The following is a 16,998-nucleotide window of genomic DNA, read 5'->3' as shown; positions in this document are numbered from 1 at the left end:
GTGCTGCTTTTTTTCCGAATAGACGACCTTGTTTGCGTGTGCTATTATGCCCGTAAAGATGAAAGTAGTTCATGAAAACTGATTTCAATCCCTCGGTTAGTGTTACAGGCCGCTGTTGTCGTATGATGAAATAGGTATCACACACTTTTAAGTAGCTGTCGTGTGTTTGGAGTCATTCCTGAACAGTGCAATCCAAGATTCGCTCATACCAAAAAAAGTATCAGTAGCTAGAAGGTTTTAATAACTTTGGTGGCTTTAGTGCCACTATCACGTGCGATAGACCACTCGTCTGTTGTTTTGTCCGACTTTCTGGAGACGATATCTCAGGGAATATTCGACATCTCTCACCTCTCGCACTCGCTTAAGCGTCAAGTCAATCTACCAAACGAAATTACGGAAACGTACGGAAACTGCGCACTCACACGTGAATGTTGCAAAAGAAATCAATTGATTCTCAGATCTTCTAATCCAATGCTTTATTTAACCAACGAATTCATTCGAGTTGGACGGTTTTTTGTACTAACTTTTCTGAATTTCATTCGTTGGAGCAATTTCAATGTTTCATTTGTCGTGCTGAATTTTTAAATTTTGTACCATTTGTACCATGGTTTTAAATTTTTATCAACTTTGATTCTTTGACATTTTTTAAAGGGCTAACTAGTTACTTACTAGGTAGTGAATTTCGAGTAAGAAAGAACTTCGTATTTACTATAAGTTTTATTATATTTTTATTGAACGCCACTGGGTCGAATTAAAGGTGCGGAGGGAGTGGCGGCTGGACGGCGGAGTTCCAATTTGCAATCTTCGAGAGCGTTCGGAATAATCGTTCCCTCGAGCAATTAGCCCACTTTCCCTTATACAACTCGGCTTCACGTACCTTTCCGATTCACCGAGTGAGGACCAATAGGAAACTACTAACTCTCGGTTCGAGTTTGTTCCAACTTGCGAGGACCGTGCTCTTGGACAAGGATAAGTCACTCGGGATCAACACCAACCTACTCAAAGGAACACAGGAAAACCCAATGCGAAAGTGGACTGTACAATAAACAACGTTTGGATATGCAAGAAATGAATTAGCTAATGAAGGAAGCGTTGGAGTGTTTAGTTCATACTGTAACGTTTTGTGATAGAAAAATATGCTGGCAGCAAAACTCACCGCATCATCAGAAAGTATGAAGCCAGTAGTTACGTGCGTTATTCGGTGGCTTATCTGGTCCAAATCTTGGCTGAAGAACAGATTCGCGAAACGTTTGGTTACATATGATTATAATTAGAAACTCTCATCTCATCATTAGCATAAAGTCAACAGATTTGCCTTATCAGACTTACAATAGGCCACAAAAGACCGCCTTCTCTATAGAACATTTCTTATAATAATAGAGATTATAATAATAGAGAATAAAAAAACTCTATTCGAAGCAGAAAGTAAAAATTTTGTGCCGCCGATTGATATCGACGCCGTCGTCTAGTGCGCGGAAAATCGCTTTTTCAACTGCCAACAAGATTTCAGCCTCAGTATCTGCCAGCCGGTACAAAGCCGGTTCGCCAGGTTCTATCGTCGGCATGAGGGACTCAACGGAATCGAAACTACCAGGCATCGGAAAAAGTCATGTGTATTCAAGAAGATACTCTGCAAACACCGAGATTCGTATTCTTATTATTCATAAGTGCTAGTAGAGAAGTGTGTGCACACGAATAGTTCCTAAAAATTAATGAAAATTAGAATCCTGTTATTATGGTAAAAGTCAAGATTAAATTCCACTGTTTTAAACATCAATCAATTTGATAGTCGGTGTAGTCTTTCTTATTCTTATTCGAAGTTCATGAAGTCCTTGGTATAGATCTTGGTAGAGATTGCAATTCATTGAGGTACCCCATATTTTAATAAGCGTAACTCATAAGATTAGCTTGAAAGAGTGCTTTCGAACTTATTGAAAAGAGTATCTTGACGTTTCTGACCTTTTGAAAGTAGACTTCATAGCCTTTGGAAAGAATTATTCCGAGCCCCTCGAAAGGAAGTTTCTGAGCCTCTCAAAATGAGGTTTCCAAGCCAAATAAAAGGCCGTTTCTTCAACTATAGCATCATCAACGTGCACTGTCCACACGAAGGGAGATCCGACGACGAGAAAGAAGCGTTCTATGTGCAGCTGGAGCAGACATACGATGGATGCCCACTGCGGGACGTCAAAATCATCATCGGTGACATGAACGCTCAGGTAGGAAGGGAGGAAATGTATAGACCGGTCATCGGACCGGATAGTCTGCATACCGTATCGAACGACAACGGCCAACGATGCATAAACTTTGCAGCCTCCCGCGGAATGTGTAACTACCTCCTATGACGTCCGTACGCCTGTGGAGGGGACGTAATCAAGACGAGACAACAAGCATGCGGGAAAACGAGTAAAATGAAAATGTAGAGTACATTTTATAATATGTTTTTATTAAATTTTGAGGTTTCGATTTAGGGTTAGTCTTTAGGGGGTTAGTTCTGGTTTGGCCGATCGGACATGTTGGGGCCCATTGTTGGGATGCGGCTTATTTGGACGTACCTTGTCTGCATGCTACCTGTTTCTACCTTTACCGCTACAGTAATACAGGGCTCAGCTCCAAAAACCAGAGCCGGCTTTTCAGCCGGGTTATAGGTTGGACACGTAGAACTTGCTTGGAGTCTTCAGTTGATCGGATGCCGGTTCCACACGGTCGGGTGGGATTATAATTTCTCGTGGTCCCGTAGTCGCGGGATACTCAGCTAGACAACTACCAAGCACGACACCTGCCGTCCACGGCTGGTGGTCTCGGGCTGTGGGTATTGGTTAGACGCGTAGAATCTCGTGCTCATCGGAGGCTGACCTGCCAATGTCGGGACACTGATAATTTTTGAACCCTGTACCCTCGGCCGGAAGGTGAATAGGACCTGCGACCGAATAGGACTAGAGGTCACCGCTGATAATGGTGTTGCACTGAGGCTTCTCTAGGCCTAGGTGAGTCGTGGATGCCGGTCTATCACCACAATGTGACACGGAAAACAGCGTAACGAGGTTCCGGCCGGATGACGACAATACAAGGCGTGATTTGTAGACGACCCTTAAGGTATCCCAGGGGGCCTGGTAACTTGATGCGGCACTTATTACAGTCAGATCGTGCCCTGGTCAGGATAGGGCCGGTGAAATCCCAGTGGATGGTGACAATCCAGTACAGCGCAGGCCAAGTACGGCAGATGTGTCCCCAATTACTAGGACGGAACGAGGGTACCACGTGGCCGGCTGTTTGGATGGGAAAGGCAACTACGAGCGGTACGGGATCGTCGGTGGAAGGCCGTGGTTCTCGGTGTTCACCGTGATTCCGAGATCTCCTTGACTCCAAAATAGGTCCGATGCTTAGCGCGGCCGGGTTTCCCGGACACTTCACTCTTCACGCGGGTTTTTTCCTTTTCTTCCAGAACGATCCTTTTTTTCGACTCGCTTCGAGGTCAGTCTCCGTTCTACTCCCCGAACCCTCCTTCCTCCTCGTTCCTCGTTGTTTTTTTTTCGCCCTTTCAGAATCACCCCGGAGTTCGTGTTTTCGCGAGGAATTCGCCTCGATTAATTTGGTCCGTCAGTCAGGGGTGTGAGAGGCGTTAGTTGTACATACACTATTAAACCAGAATACCCAAATAAATTGAAGATGTATGTGAGTATTCATGGTCTCAAGAAATACTACGTGCGAAGTCTTACAATTCTTAGTTAGGCACATTCAAAGTTGATTGCCTATATGCCGGGTATTAAGCCACCCGGTGTGGAAATTAATTACTATGTCTGAAACTTTATTATGCATATGTACAACATGTGATAGATTTAGTTCGGAAAAGGTATTGGAGGGTAACCACCCCTTCGGTGGGGTTTGATCCCACGACCCCAGTTCGCATGACAGGTGCTTTCCCTACTAAGCTATGAAGGACCTCCGTCGTCCTCCGCAGCTTAGCGGGTACTGATGAAACCAAATTCCCAGCACCAGGTACCAGCCGATCTCTCGCAATACATTTTCAGAACTAACTCTCTCAAATGTATTGTTGTACACATGTCAACCAAGTAGGATGAGTATTTAGTATTGTCCGGCTCCTACACACTTGCTTCATCAGCAACGGCGCTCAATGAAGTAGGGTTGTGTGAGGTTGTGCCAGTTTGGTCGTCAGATCCCAACACGACCACACAAGCGAAGAGAGATCGCCACTCGAGTTCAGCACATTCAAAGTTAATTGCCTATATGCCGGGTATTAAGCCACCCGGTGTGGAAATTAATTACTATGTCTGAAACTTGATTATGCATATGCATATGTGTGGTCGTGTTGGGATCTGACGACCAAACTGGCACAACCTCACACAACCCTACTTCATTGAGCGCCGTTGCTGATGAAGCAAGTGTGTAGGAGCCGGACAATACTAAATACTCATCCTACTTGGTTGACATGTGTACAAAAATACATTTGAGAGAGTTAGTTCTGAAAATGTATTGCGAGAGATCGGCTGGTACCTGGTGCTGGGAATTTGGTTTCATCAGTACCCGCTAAGCTGCGGAGGACGACGTAACCACCGAAGGGGTGGTTACCCTCCAATACCTTTTCCGAACTAAATCTATCACATGTTGTACATATGCATAATCAAGTTTCAGACATAGTAATTCTTAGTTAATTCTTTATGGTACTGAAACCCGTGTCAGCTCGTTGCCTCATTGTTACCTTATACGGTAATGGCTAGAGCGCTGCACTGGGTGATTACCAAGGTTTGGGAGGATGAGGTTCTGCCGCAGGAGTGGATGGAAGGTGTCGTGTGTCCCATCTACAAAAAGGGCGATAAGCTGGATTGTAGCAACTACCGCGCAATCACATTGCTGAACGCCGCCTAAAAGGTACTCTCCCAAATTTTATGCTGTCGACTAGCACCAACTGCAAGGGAGTTCGTGGGGCAGTACCAAGCGGGTTTTATGGGCGAACGCTCCACCACGGACCAGGTGTTCGCCATTCGCCAAGTACTGCAGAAGTGCCGCGAATACAACGTGCCCACACATCATCTATTCAAGTTTTATTGGCGTTCTTATTGCTATCAATGAACCTCTCATAAATCTGCTGAAAAAGCTTCAAACGTCAAGTACTGATTGATCTTATGGGCAGCTCTACGGTTGTGACGGAGAGCGTAATAAGTCATATTTTCAAAACTCGATCAAAGCCATAATTTTTGGCCGTAATGTGGTCGAATAAATAACCCCAATAAGAATATTTGCATTGCAACGAGTTTATTACGGTTTTCGATGAGAGCAACGTTTTTCTGTTCGATATGCATGATGGCCATATTGAAAATAGAAAAGCATTTCCAAGACAGTGCAATTCGTGACTGAAATTCACTTTTAGACAATATTTACACCTCTTAAAGAACTTTTTTTAGCAATCTATATATATAAAAATCAATCTATGTATGTATGTTCGCTAACTACTTCTGAACCACTTGGCCGAATTCAACCAAATTTGGTACACACGTTCTCTATCCTCAGGGGAAGTTGACAAAGGGGGTGGGAGGGTCATTTAGAAAAGGGGGAGGGGTTTTGTTTAGAAAACGAACAATTATGTGTAACTTGCATCTCCTAGGGCCGATTTCAATCAAATTTTGTACACATATTCAATATAAGGAGACAACCATATGAGAGTGTAATCTTTGAAAGGGGAGGGGTCTGGAGGAGGGGTATGGTTCAGAAAACGGGTAATTCAGAGTAAATTCTGAACCTCTGCACCGATTTCAACCAAATTTGATACAAACATTCTCTACCTAAACAAAAGATAACAAAGCGGGTGGGGCGGTCATTGTAAAAAAGGGAGGGTATGGGGGAGGGGTTGTCTTTATAAAACGAGCAATTCAGTGTAACTCCCAACCCCAGTACCCATATCAACCAAATTTTGTACACATATTCACTAAGAGTAGTCGATCATATGGAAGTGTAATTTGGTAAAGAGGGAGGGGCTGGGGGAGGGGTATTGTTCAGGAAACAAGCAATTCAGTGTATCTTTGAACCCCTGAGCCGATTTCATCCAAATTTGGTACACACATTCTCTATCCTAAGGAGAAAATAACAAAGGGTGGTATGATCATTGGGAAAAAGGGATGGTAAGGGGGAAGGGTTGTATTTAGAAAAAGAGCAATTCAGTGTAACACCTAACTCCCAGGACCGATTTCAACCAAAATTGGTGTACACATTTTCTATCCCAAGGAGAAGATAACAAAAGGAGGTGGGAGGGTCATTGGGGAAAAGGGAAGTTATGGGGAAGGTTGTCTTTAAAAAATGAGCAATTCAGTGTAACTCCCAGGATAAATTACAACCAGATTTGGTACACTTATTCTCTATTTTTGGAAGATGTTTATTGAAAAGGTAGAAGGGCCAAACAAATATATAAAAATAGATTGATACAAAGGAACAATTCTATGAGCGGTAGATCTACCTCTGTGGGTTTTGTGCTACAGCATTGGACATTTTAATTGAATAATTTACTTTTCAGTCCCTAGCAAAGCCGAATACATATAGCTATTAGCTATCTATATATCTCGGATACTTATTCAACGTATGTGACGTATGTGATTTTGTAAACAAAAATTTAAACGTTGATTTCTGCAATCTGATAGCACTCCCACGCAAACCATCGCCACATACAGGTAGGGGAGGTTTCGGCTACATGTTCGTTGTGTTGGTTTTGCGTAGGAGTGCCATCATATTTGACAAATCGACGTATGCATCTTTGTTTACAAAATCACATACGTCCTTTTGAATAAGTACCCGAGATATATAAAACTCAATGTTTGTATGTTTGTGTGTATGCTCCAGCCTAACTTCTGAACCCATTATTGTATTGTTTAGTTATCGATCAATTTAACCATTTATCGAAATTATGGTTGCCCAGTGACAAGCAATGATTAATGTGTTTCCTTCTGGATGGTGAATGTGATCCCTTCTTTAAAAATAGACGTTTGCCCGGAATAAGGCATCGGTGGATGTTTTTCCTTCTTTAGAAATAAACGTTTGCCCGGAATATGGCGATTATGGGTTTGCTCCCTTCTTCAAAACCAGTCAATGTTTTCAAATGAAATCTGCCTTCTTCTGATCAAATGATGAAGTATCGATAAGAAAACGCAATTATCCTGTTGACCAATTGGTTTATTCATTTTCCGATTGTGAAAAAAAAACTGCGAATCAAACTGGCAATTCCGAGCAAGGCCGGGTACATAAAGCTAGTTGGTTATAATTACAAATATATTGGTGACGAAAATCAATAGATTAGGTGTATATTTGGGATATCGATGTTATAATTATGTCCAATTTTATGGCCCAGAACTACAGAATTTTGTCGGCGCATAGTGCCCAATCTAATTTTTTTACTAGGTTCTACAATAAAACTGAAGGCGCAGCTCGTTTCAATGAATATATTTTGAAGAAAAAACCTTCATGAATATATTTTGTTGTTGTCATTTTTATCTACAATCCATTTTGATATTATTTTTCTGTGATGTTTTTTTTTTTAAGCAATCTTTTTGTCAGCTACCGCAGCCAATTTCCCTTTTTTGCGGGTGGCTTGAAAATGGTTTCCAAATACTCTTATAATAATTTTATAGTGGTTATCAAGAGTGGGCCACTTGGTCATATCTTACTCTTATAGTGGTCATCACAAGGTCGTCGTGTGGTAGTGTGTTTTATTGTGAGTTCTTATAATGTGATCTTGAAAACCATTCAAAGAGAGAAATAGAACTTAAAATGTTACTTGGGATGGCAGCTAATGCACGAAAACGGATTTCCGGATAAACTGACACGATTGATCAAACCGACGATGGATCGGGTGATGTGCGTAGTTCGAGTTTCAGGGGCATTCTCGAGTCCCTTCGAAACCCGCATAGGGTTACGGCAAGGTCTTTCGTGTCTGCTATTGAACATCGTTTTGGAAGGGGTAATACGAAGAGCAAGGATTAACACGAGTGTTACAATTTTCAATAAGTCCGTCCAGCTATTTTGCTTCGCCGACGACATAGATATTATGGCACGTAACTTTGAGAAGATGGAGGAAGCCTACATCAGACTGAAGAGGGAAGCCAAGCGGATCGGACTAGTCCTTAACACGTCGAAGACAAAGAACATGATAGGAAGAGGTTCAAAAGAAGACAATGTAAGCCACCCACCGCGAGTTTGCATCGGTCGTGACGAAATCGAGGTGGTAGAAGAATTTGTGTACTTGGGCTCACTTGTGACTGCCGAAAATGATACCAGCAGAGAAATTCGGAGACGCATAGTGGCTGGAAATCGTACATACTTTGGACTCCGCAAGACGCTCCGATCGAATAGAGTTCGCCGCCGTACCAAACTGACAAACTACAAAAAGCTCATTAGACCGGTAGTCCTCTACGGACACGAAACCTGGACGATGCTCGTGGAGGATCAACGTGCACTTGGAGTTTTCGAAAGGAAAGTGCTGCGTACCATCTATGGTGGGGTGTAGATGGAGGATGGTACGCGGAGGAGGCGAATGAACCACGACTTGCATGAGCTGCCGGGAGAACCATCCATCGTTCACACCGTGAAAATCGGACGACTGCGGTGGGCCGGGCACGTAATCAGAATGTCGGACAGTAACCCGGTAAAAATGGTTCTCGACAACAATCCGACGGGCACAAGAAGGCGAGGTGCGCAGCGGGCATGGTGGATCGATCAGGTGGAAGATGACTTGCGGACCCTCTGTAGACTGCGTGGTTGGCGACGTGTAGCCATGGACCGAGCCGAATGGAGAAGACTCTTATATACCGCACAGGCCACTTCGACCTTAGTCTGAATAAATAATAATAATAATTTCTTCAAATGCTAAAGTTTACTTTGGATTCCTTCACAGATATCTAAAGACAATAATTTGGTCTAGCGTGCTGAAGAGAGAATGTAGTAGAAATGCAAAACTAGCCTATACATTAGCGAAAGAGAGCATAAATAAAGAAAGCCTCTCTTTTGCACAATCGAGCTATTCTCAAAGCACACAATTTATGTTAATTATTGAAAATAATGTTAAAATCAATTTATTCGCATTTATTAAAACCAATCAATGTTAAGTATTTTAGGATGCACTTTGCTCTGGTTAATGAAATAGACTATGGGCAAATTCGAAATACGGATGTATTGCTTGATTGACAAAATTGAAGAGTAATTAAATTTATTTACCTACTTTACTTTTAACCAGAAAAGATTTATAGCTGATCAATTGGTTACATGAAATACAATAAATGCTATTGTATGCAACAAACACCTTAATATATGCAATAAAGGGATTAATTGTGACAAAACTATGGTATCAAGTGTATCCATGTTGAGTATTTATCTTGTTTTATTTTTTTTCTATTTGTTTATTCATTTCTACAATGATAAAACTATGTCCAGTAAAAATTTGACACGTTTTGGTTGGATATATTCCAAGTTATTAAACTTTTCTCCTTTGTAGAAAAACGAATTGCGAGCGTTAAAATAGTAAAACCTTTCTAAAACCTAAATATATACATAAAGTAAATCATCTGTTCATCAGTGGCAGATGTGTGGCCACCCTCTGAGACGTGGGTAGGACAAAACCTGTATTATCAAATCTGTAGAACACTCTAGGAATTCGAACATTTACAAATGTTTAGAAACATCGCTACGATCTACCAGTAAAACTTATGATCGTCCCAAAAATCTCAAGAATGATGTTACTTCGAATTTAAGACTTCTTTCTTGATACTTCTTTACATTTTTGTTGATGTTCTAGGTTCGAAACCCATTACGGTCTTACATTTTTTGTAATTACTTACCGAAAATTTTCTTAAAAGTGAGTGAGGCGTATAAGTGATGAAACGAAAAAAGAAATTCATCAAGTAGGCACGATTCTCGCTTATCTTCTAGGTTCGCTCTAAAGAAAAGATGGTTTTTCACTATAAACTACGAAAAAAGATTCTCCTTCGACCCAAAAATTGCTTGATTTTGTCTCATCGTACGAACCCTGACTACAATCATCATAAAGTATTTCCTTTTTGCATATTTGTGCAATTATTCTCTCATATCCTTGTTAAGTTTCTCAATTTTTGGAGATGACCTCGGTAGTCTAGAGTGGCTACAGCCTACATTATGGACAGGAGGTCTGGAAAAGACTACATCACTTTTTTAAGTGAATCTCCGATGTACACTTCTGCTTATCTGCCCTACAGAATTATCGAAGATTCTTTCCGTGGTATTGCGGCCGGGAGGTTTTCTCGGTCTCTAGAAGCAACAATAACTACACAATAACATTCATATGATTTCCAAATGACTGGTGCCGTTATTGATCTATATATTGATGAAACGTGTTCATCCAGAATTGGTGGTAAATCCCAACGTTTGTTATTTATTTTTGCGCAATTTACACCAATTCTGATCAGTCAACCATTAACAAGTACAGTTATGATAAGCAAGGTTAAGCTAAGCTATATCATTGTTTAGATATTCCAATTTTGTTCAATTCACCTGTCGGTCTGTCTATTCTTATGAAATTTCAGAAATTCTCTGAGCCTCCCTGAACCAGCAAAAATAATTAAATACTTCCAGCAAGTTTTCTTCAATTTTATGGAAGATACAAAATTATTAGAAACTTCAAGACTTTTTGAAAAATCTCAATACATCATTGAGCACTTTTTGGAATGAAAAAATCCACACAGACTCTGAAGAGCCTTTCAGAATAGATTTCTCTTTCACAATCCCGGAAACCTTCACGATTGTCAGTTTAACTTTTGATGAACTTTCAAACCTCTGATTAACTTTGAAATGTTCAAACGATATTTTTTGGATCTAGAAATTGAAACAGTAGAGTAGAGTGGGGCAAGAGTACGCACTTAGTTTTCAATCGATCATGTGGCCCTTATGAAGCAAGCTTCTGCATATCAAATCAGTGTCGATGATTCATATACTCTTCCTTTATGTTACCTAGTGGATAAAATATTGAAATTATTGAGATTCGTTTTAGTAGAACCCTTATTGCGAGACAAGTGAAAAACGCACTCTTACCCCACCGGTGGGGTAAAAGTGCGCATCGGGTGGGGTAAGAGTACGCATTTATCCAATCATGTGCTTTAAGTATATATTAACACAAATAAGAGTTAATAACATTTAATTGATGTTTAATGAGCATATATTAGGTAATGTTTAAAGATTACGTAACTCTTAAAGAGGGAGGGGTCCTAAAAATGTGCACTTTCATACGAAAAACCATTGTTTTTTTTATATATACAAAAAACTACAGAGGTAAAAATATATATCAGGTTTCGCGTGGCGTATACAAAGGCACTTTCCTTAAAGAAAGTCCACCAATCACGGAACGTAAAATTTAGCTATTTCATCACCCCTCCCCTCCTATCTTACACTATTTGTATGAATCCTCTAAAAATTATATGGATCGTCACACATTTCACAACCCCTCTCAGCTAAACGTTGCGTAATTTATGAATGTTTCTTTTGATTAAATGAAATTATCATATAGATGAAATTGTTTTTTCGTACTATGTTTAGGTGTACAACAAGTCCTAATACAATTTCATTATTTCGCTTCAGTGCTTTGTTCGCTAAGTCCTTTCTAACACCGAATTACTTCAACTAATCCTAAAAACTTGTGATAATTTCAAATTTTGTCCCTTTTTCTTAGTTGTGAATCTTTACGCTTTGGAAGAAGTCTTATTTCGGCCGGAGATACGGATTTGACATCATAACTTGAAGATTCATATGCGTACTCTTGCCCCACCGGTTCCTGCGTACTTTTACCCCACCGTCCCAAAAATTATTCAAGTAATGGTTTTGACTTCTTGGAAAACCAACAGGATTGGTGTTCTGTACCATAAAGTACTCTATACAATAGGTTATCGAAATAGTATAATGTTCACCTGATTGAACGTATATATGGTAATGAAATACTAGTTGCGGAAATCCAATTATTTTTAGCAAAATGACCAAAAAGTTATCTAACTCCATATCTCCCTTGTTGTTTATTCAAATCGTTTACAATTACACATGATAATAGTTGGCCAGAATACCTGTCAAACTGATGCAGTGCAGCTAGTTTATCTTTTTTATTACTTCAAAAAATCGAAAACGTACTCTTACCTCACGTGCACTCTTGCCCCACTCTACTCTATTAGATATGGTATGTTCTTCCCATAATCATGGGTAGGACAATGCTTCTACTGTCCTACCCAGGTATTTTCATGCGTAGGACATGTCCTACTTGTCTCACCCACTCCCGGCGCCACTGTCAGTGGTATAAAAATGTAATTAGTTTGCGAGAAAACAGGGGAGAACATGTGTCCCCGGGTATTACGTGTGTCCAGTTTCCTTTACTGCAGGAATTTCGGAAGAAATTCAGTGTGGCTTTACTGAAGGGATTTCCAAAGGATTTTCTTGAGGAACTTTCTAAGGAAAGAATTTCTGAAAGATTTCCTAAAACATACCCCGAAGAAATATCATAAATCAATTTCCGAACAAAATCCTAAAGGAATTTCCAAAGAAATTGCTAAAGAAATTTAGCATAAAATATCTCCGAAGTTATTTTCAGAGGATTTTCTGGGAAAATCCATAAACGAAATTCCGAAAGAGTTCTTGAAGGAATGTACATTGATATTCTTGAAGAAATTTAAGAATGTCGGAAATGCTTGGGAATTTCGCAAGGATATCTGATGGTATCCAAAGGAATTCCTGAACTAATTTTCAAAAGAGTTCTGGCAGAATTCCTGATTTTTATTTTTGAAAAGATCCTGGAGGTATTTCCTAAAGAATTATTTAAAATATTTACAAAAAAATGTCAGTAGTTAATTCCTAAGGATTTTTTGAGAACATTTAAAGAATTATGGTCAGTAGTAAAACCTGGTTTTGAATTGCTTGCTAGAACCCAAGCTCCCTTCAATGTTGCAATTACAGTCTATCCAGGAATTTGAAATTTTTAGAAACTACAAACTAAAAAACTTTATTAAAAATAGAATGCAAAAATCATCTAATAATTAGGTCACAGGCAACTTCAACCTGTTCTCAGGTTATTCAATCATTTGAGTGAATTGAGTAAATGTTGAGTTGAAAGAATAAGCACAGACAAACAGACGTAACAGCTAGAACAATTTGTTTCAAAATCCATCGCCCAGTTATTTTAGCACCACCTAACGTGCATGTTGTACGAAACAAAGTTTAGTACAACACTGTCAACAGAAGGCGCTAGTGTGAGATGTCAAATACACAGGTATACGACGCGCGCGCCCCTGGACGTGAAACTCGCAAGCAGTTGAATTTAAAACGACCGTTGAGCTCATGGTCGATGGGAATTTCCTCAGTGTTACGTCTGTTTGTCTGTGGAATAAGTATCTCATGATCTCTTCTCTTTTTCAAACTGTTCTCTTTCTCATAATTTTTGTTATTGCTCTGTAAATTTCGAAAGTATGGATCCGCTCGGTTCACCGGCAAAAGCAACAAGAACGGGTGCATTTTTGGCAAATCTTTGATTCTTTATCTTTTTCCTATACCACATGTCGTAAATGTCCGATGAAATCTCCACAAACGTGCAAGGATCAGGATTCGGGGAATTGAATCGAAAAAATAATAAAGACAAAGTGCACCTGGTTCGTTAGGTTTGGCGTATTGCATGAAACTGGCACGCGACGACGATATTCATCGCATCAACATTTGTTGAAGGTGACTCAATTGTTCGACATCTACATAGCTTTTCAAGCTGTATTCTGCAAGCCAGAAGACCAGCTGAAAGCGTGTGTTTTTGTGCGTCTTTTTTTATTTTGCGGCAAACAACCATTCGTCGGCAGATGTTGATTTTTGTTCAAAGGCATGGCGAATTTTGAAGTCATCGCATCCGCTCAGTGATGCTTACTGACTCGAGAGGGGTGCGAATTATGGGCGGTCAACCTATTCGACGACTGTGGTGAGGTTAACGAACCCTCTTTCTTGGGTCGAAATCATCCCCAATCCGAACAAAGGGCAGTGTAAGGAATTTAGGGCACGGATATGAGGAGAAAATTCACCCCAATAGGTGACTCATGTATTGCATGGGACTGGCCGCATGCACTCGATAAATGTTATGCTGCTTTTCCACCCTTCCTTTTTGTTTTCATCAGCCGGGCATGCGTCTGAATGGGCCTGAGGCTTCTACCATAGGATGTAGGATATGAAATTGGGCTTAGAGATGATTGATTTACGACATCCAGTGGCATGATATCATAAAATTGCGTTTGCAAATCCTACCTTCTACTGAAAAAACAAATGAATCTAGCTAGTAGTGCTGTTGCATTTCTCGTCACTTCTAGGAAGATTGGTCCCAGCCCTGTATTCATATTAAGATACATTTAATGAAAAATCAGTCCAAGGATCGCGAATGATCTTAGAAAATATGATGGACATCCATTTTTTGAACCTTTTTTTTCACTGTAGATCATCAGTTTTCGCAAAAAAAAAGTGGTTCTTTTTCTGCTTTATTGCGTTGATGAATTTCGAATCCACTTGTTATACAATATTGGCTGAATTGATTATGTAATAATTGCCCGAAAACCGTCAAATATACCAAATGGAAGTCATATTTTTTCTTAAACCTGATTTCAAAACAGGTTCCTTTAATATTCCTTTGCATAGTTTTGGTTTGTTTTCATAATTTCTGCAGGTATCTTTCGTTTCGCGAAATGATCTACATAACACATTGGATTGTGTAGCACTGTCCACAGCCAGCGTGAAGAAAAAGTTTCGCTTTCACACATCAAAAAAGCCATTTAAATTCATTCATAGTACGGTTTCCTTTGCAGCGCACGCACTGCCCATACGATGAGAGACCCTGCTGACAGAAATTGCGCGTCGTACACTAAACGTACCGTGTTTGGGGGTTTCATCGGTCAAGCAGCAATCATATTCATACGTATTCCTGGCAAAATCCAGCTGATTGAGCTGAACAAAATAGTACTAGATTCTATCAGTAGATTTGAAAAATAGAATTTTCTATTACATTCAACTCCGTGGTACGGTTTTCCAATGTTCACCAATCAGATTCCCGGGTCAGTAGCCAATGGTGCGACAGTCGCCAATTTGACCGGCGATCTGCAAGAGAACCGCAAAAAAACGAAAACTGATCGTCGTCCGGGACTTTGCACTGCTGTTACTGCTGTAGTGAGAAAGCTGCTTAATACTAAATGCGATTAAGTTGGACGAGAGTGAAACTACTTTTCATTCATTACTGAAAATAGTCAGGGACTGGTTTTGTAAGTTTTTATTTCATCGGATACTATTTACGGTTGGTGTCTGTGACGTTGAGGTTGAGTTTCGCAATACAACTAATTGATCATTAAATGCACTTCTTATTAATCCTAGATAGAACGTTATACCCGTATAAGCAGTGAATGTTTTCTACATAAATGTGTTGGATTACGAAGGTAATCTATCAATATGCTATCACATGTACTTACCTTGTGTTTCGTTGCATTTTTACTTTCTGCTGGTGTTTGTGATGTTTTCTGAAAAATAGAGAATAAATCATAAATTAACTATTGGTGTTGAACTTATCTTGATATGAAAAAAATCTACCTAGCGTTGGTGGTGGCTTTCTTATAAAACCGAAAAAAATGCTCTTTAGGGGATAGGTTTCACTATTTCCATCAATTCATATATATTTGCGGTCAGTTGAATGCATTGTAGCAATTCCTTGGCAAAACAATGTGTTGTCAATCACCCCTATTCTTGTTTACGGACGAACGAATGCAGTTTTAACTAATTTTATTTGTTAATTATCTAATACATGCATTCATTTCGTGTTTTCTTAACACTATTATCCTCTGGCAAAATCAGAATTGTTTTCAAAATTTTATTTTCAATCCTCTGACGTGCGTTCTTTCTAGTCTATATTGGCACAGCATAGAACATGGCTGGTCTAAAAATTTGTTTGTAAATCAAAAATTTGTTCTTAAGACAAAGTTTTAATTTTCTGTTTATAAGCGGATATAGACACTTAATATATTTATTACATTTGGCTTGAATGCCTTCAATGTGATTTTTAAGGCTAAGTTTTGATCTAGCAGAGGTCCTAAATATCTAGCTTCGCTAGACCAATTAATTGGAACCCCATTCATAGTGACAATATGTCTGCTAGAAGGTTTCAAATAAGAAGCACTCGGCTTATGTGGAAAAACTATAAGCTGAATTTTGGAAGCATTCGGGGAAATTTTCCATTTTTGCAAGTAAGTGCAGAAAATATCCAAACTTTTTGCAATCTACTACAAATGACACGAAGGCTTCGCCCTTTGGCTGAAAGGCCCGTGTCATCTGCAAACAAAGATTTTTGACACCCTTGTGGTAAAACAGGTAGGTCAGAAGCAGGTGTCTGCGAAAAGGCCATGTTTCTGATGCCAGCATACCAAGGCGTAATCATAGTCGACGAAAAGCTGCCATTGAAAACATGTTTTAAATATCATGATATTTTGGCGAAGTAGAGCGCTTGGTGCCGATCGAAATATGAAATTTTTTTTAAAGGCATCAATATTCTTGTTAAAATACACCTCGCATTCATAGTTTCGCAAAAGTTCTCGAAAAATGAAGAAAAATATTTACGTCCATTTGAAAAAAAAAAAACAATTCGGAATAGTGGTTTGTTTACAAAAAAAATTGTCAGTGGGAAACCCAATTTCAACCGAACAATAGGAAACTCAAAGATGGTGGCTATTGTTAAACGTATTGGGTAGGATTGGGGGTGCCAGATACCTGGTCAGAAGTAAAAATGTTATACAATATGGGCCCCAGTATGTTGCCTTGAGGAACACCAGCTCTTAGAAGTAATCTATCAGTTTTAGAATTCTGATAGTTTACCTGCATGAGTTTACCGCTCAAAGCGCACAAGCCCAAGTCCTGGTGTTTATTGTTAATTGTTTATTTATTAAAATAATTCAACTGACAATGAATGTCTAAATCAGCGGTTCACAACCTTTT

General features: G+C 39.7%; 1 protein-coding gene across 1 annotated transcript in view; it reads right to left on the bottom strand.

Moving 5' to 3' along the window:
* Window positions 1–16,998, bottom strand: part of LOC134205456 (ras-GEF domain-containing family member 1B-like) — a 217,105-nt gene that overhangs the window by 155,659 nt on the left and 44,448 nt on the right. The window contains exon 2 of the mRNA XM_062680711.1: window positions 15,486–15,533. Within this exon, the coding sequence (XP_062536695.1) occupies window positions 15,486–15,533 (48 nt within the window). The remainder of the gene's footprint in view (window positions 1–15,485; window positions 15,534–16,998) is intronic.

Source organism: Armigeres subalbatus, chromosome 1 (assembly GCF_024139115.2).
Source record: "Armigeres subalbatus isolate Guangzhou_Male chromosome 1, GZ_Asu_2, whole genome shotgun sequence".
Taxonomy (NCBI): Eukaryota; Metazoa; Arthropoda; class Insecta; order Diptera; family Culicidae; genus Armigeres; species Armigeres subalbatus.
Note: the sequence above shows the minus strand (reverse complement) of the source record. Positions and strands in the feature narration are given on the sequence as shown.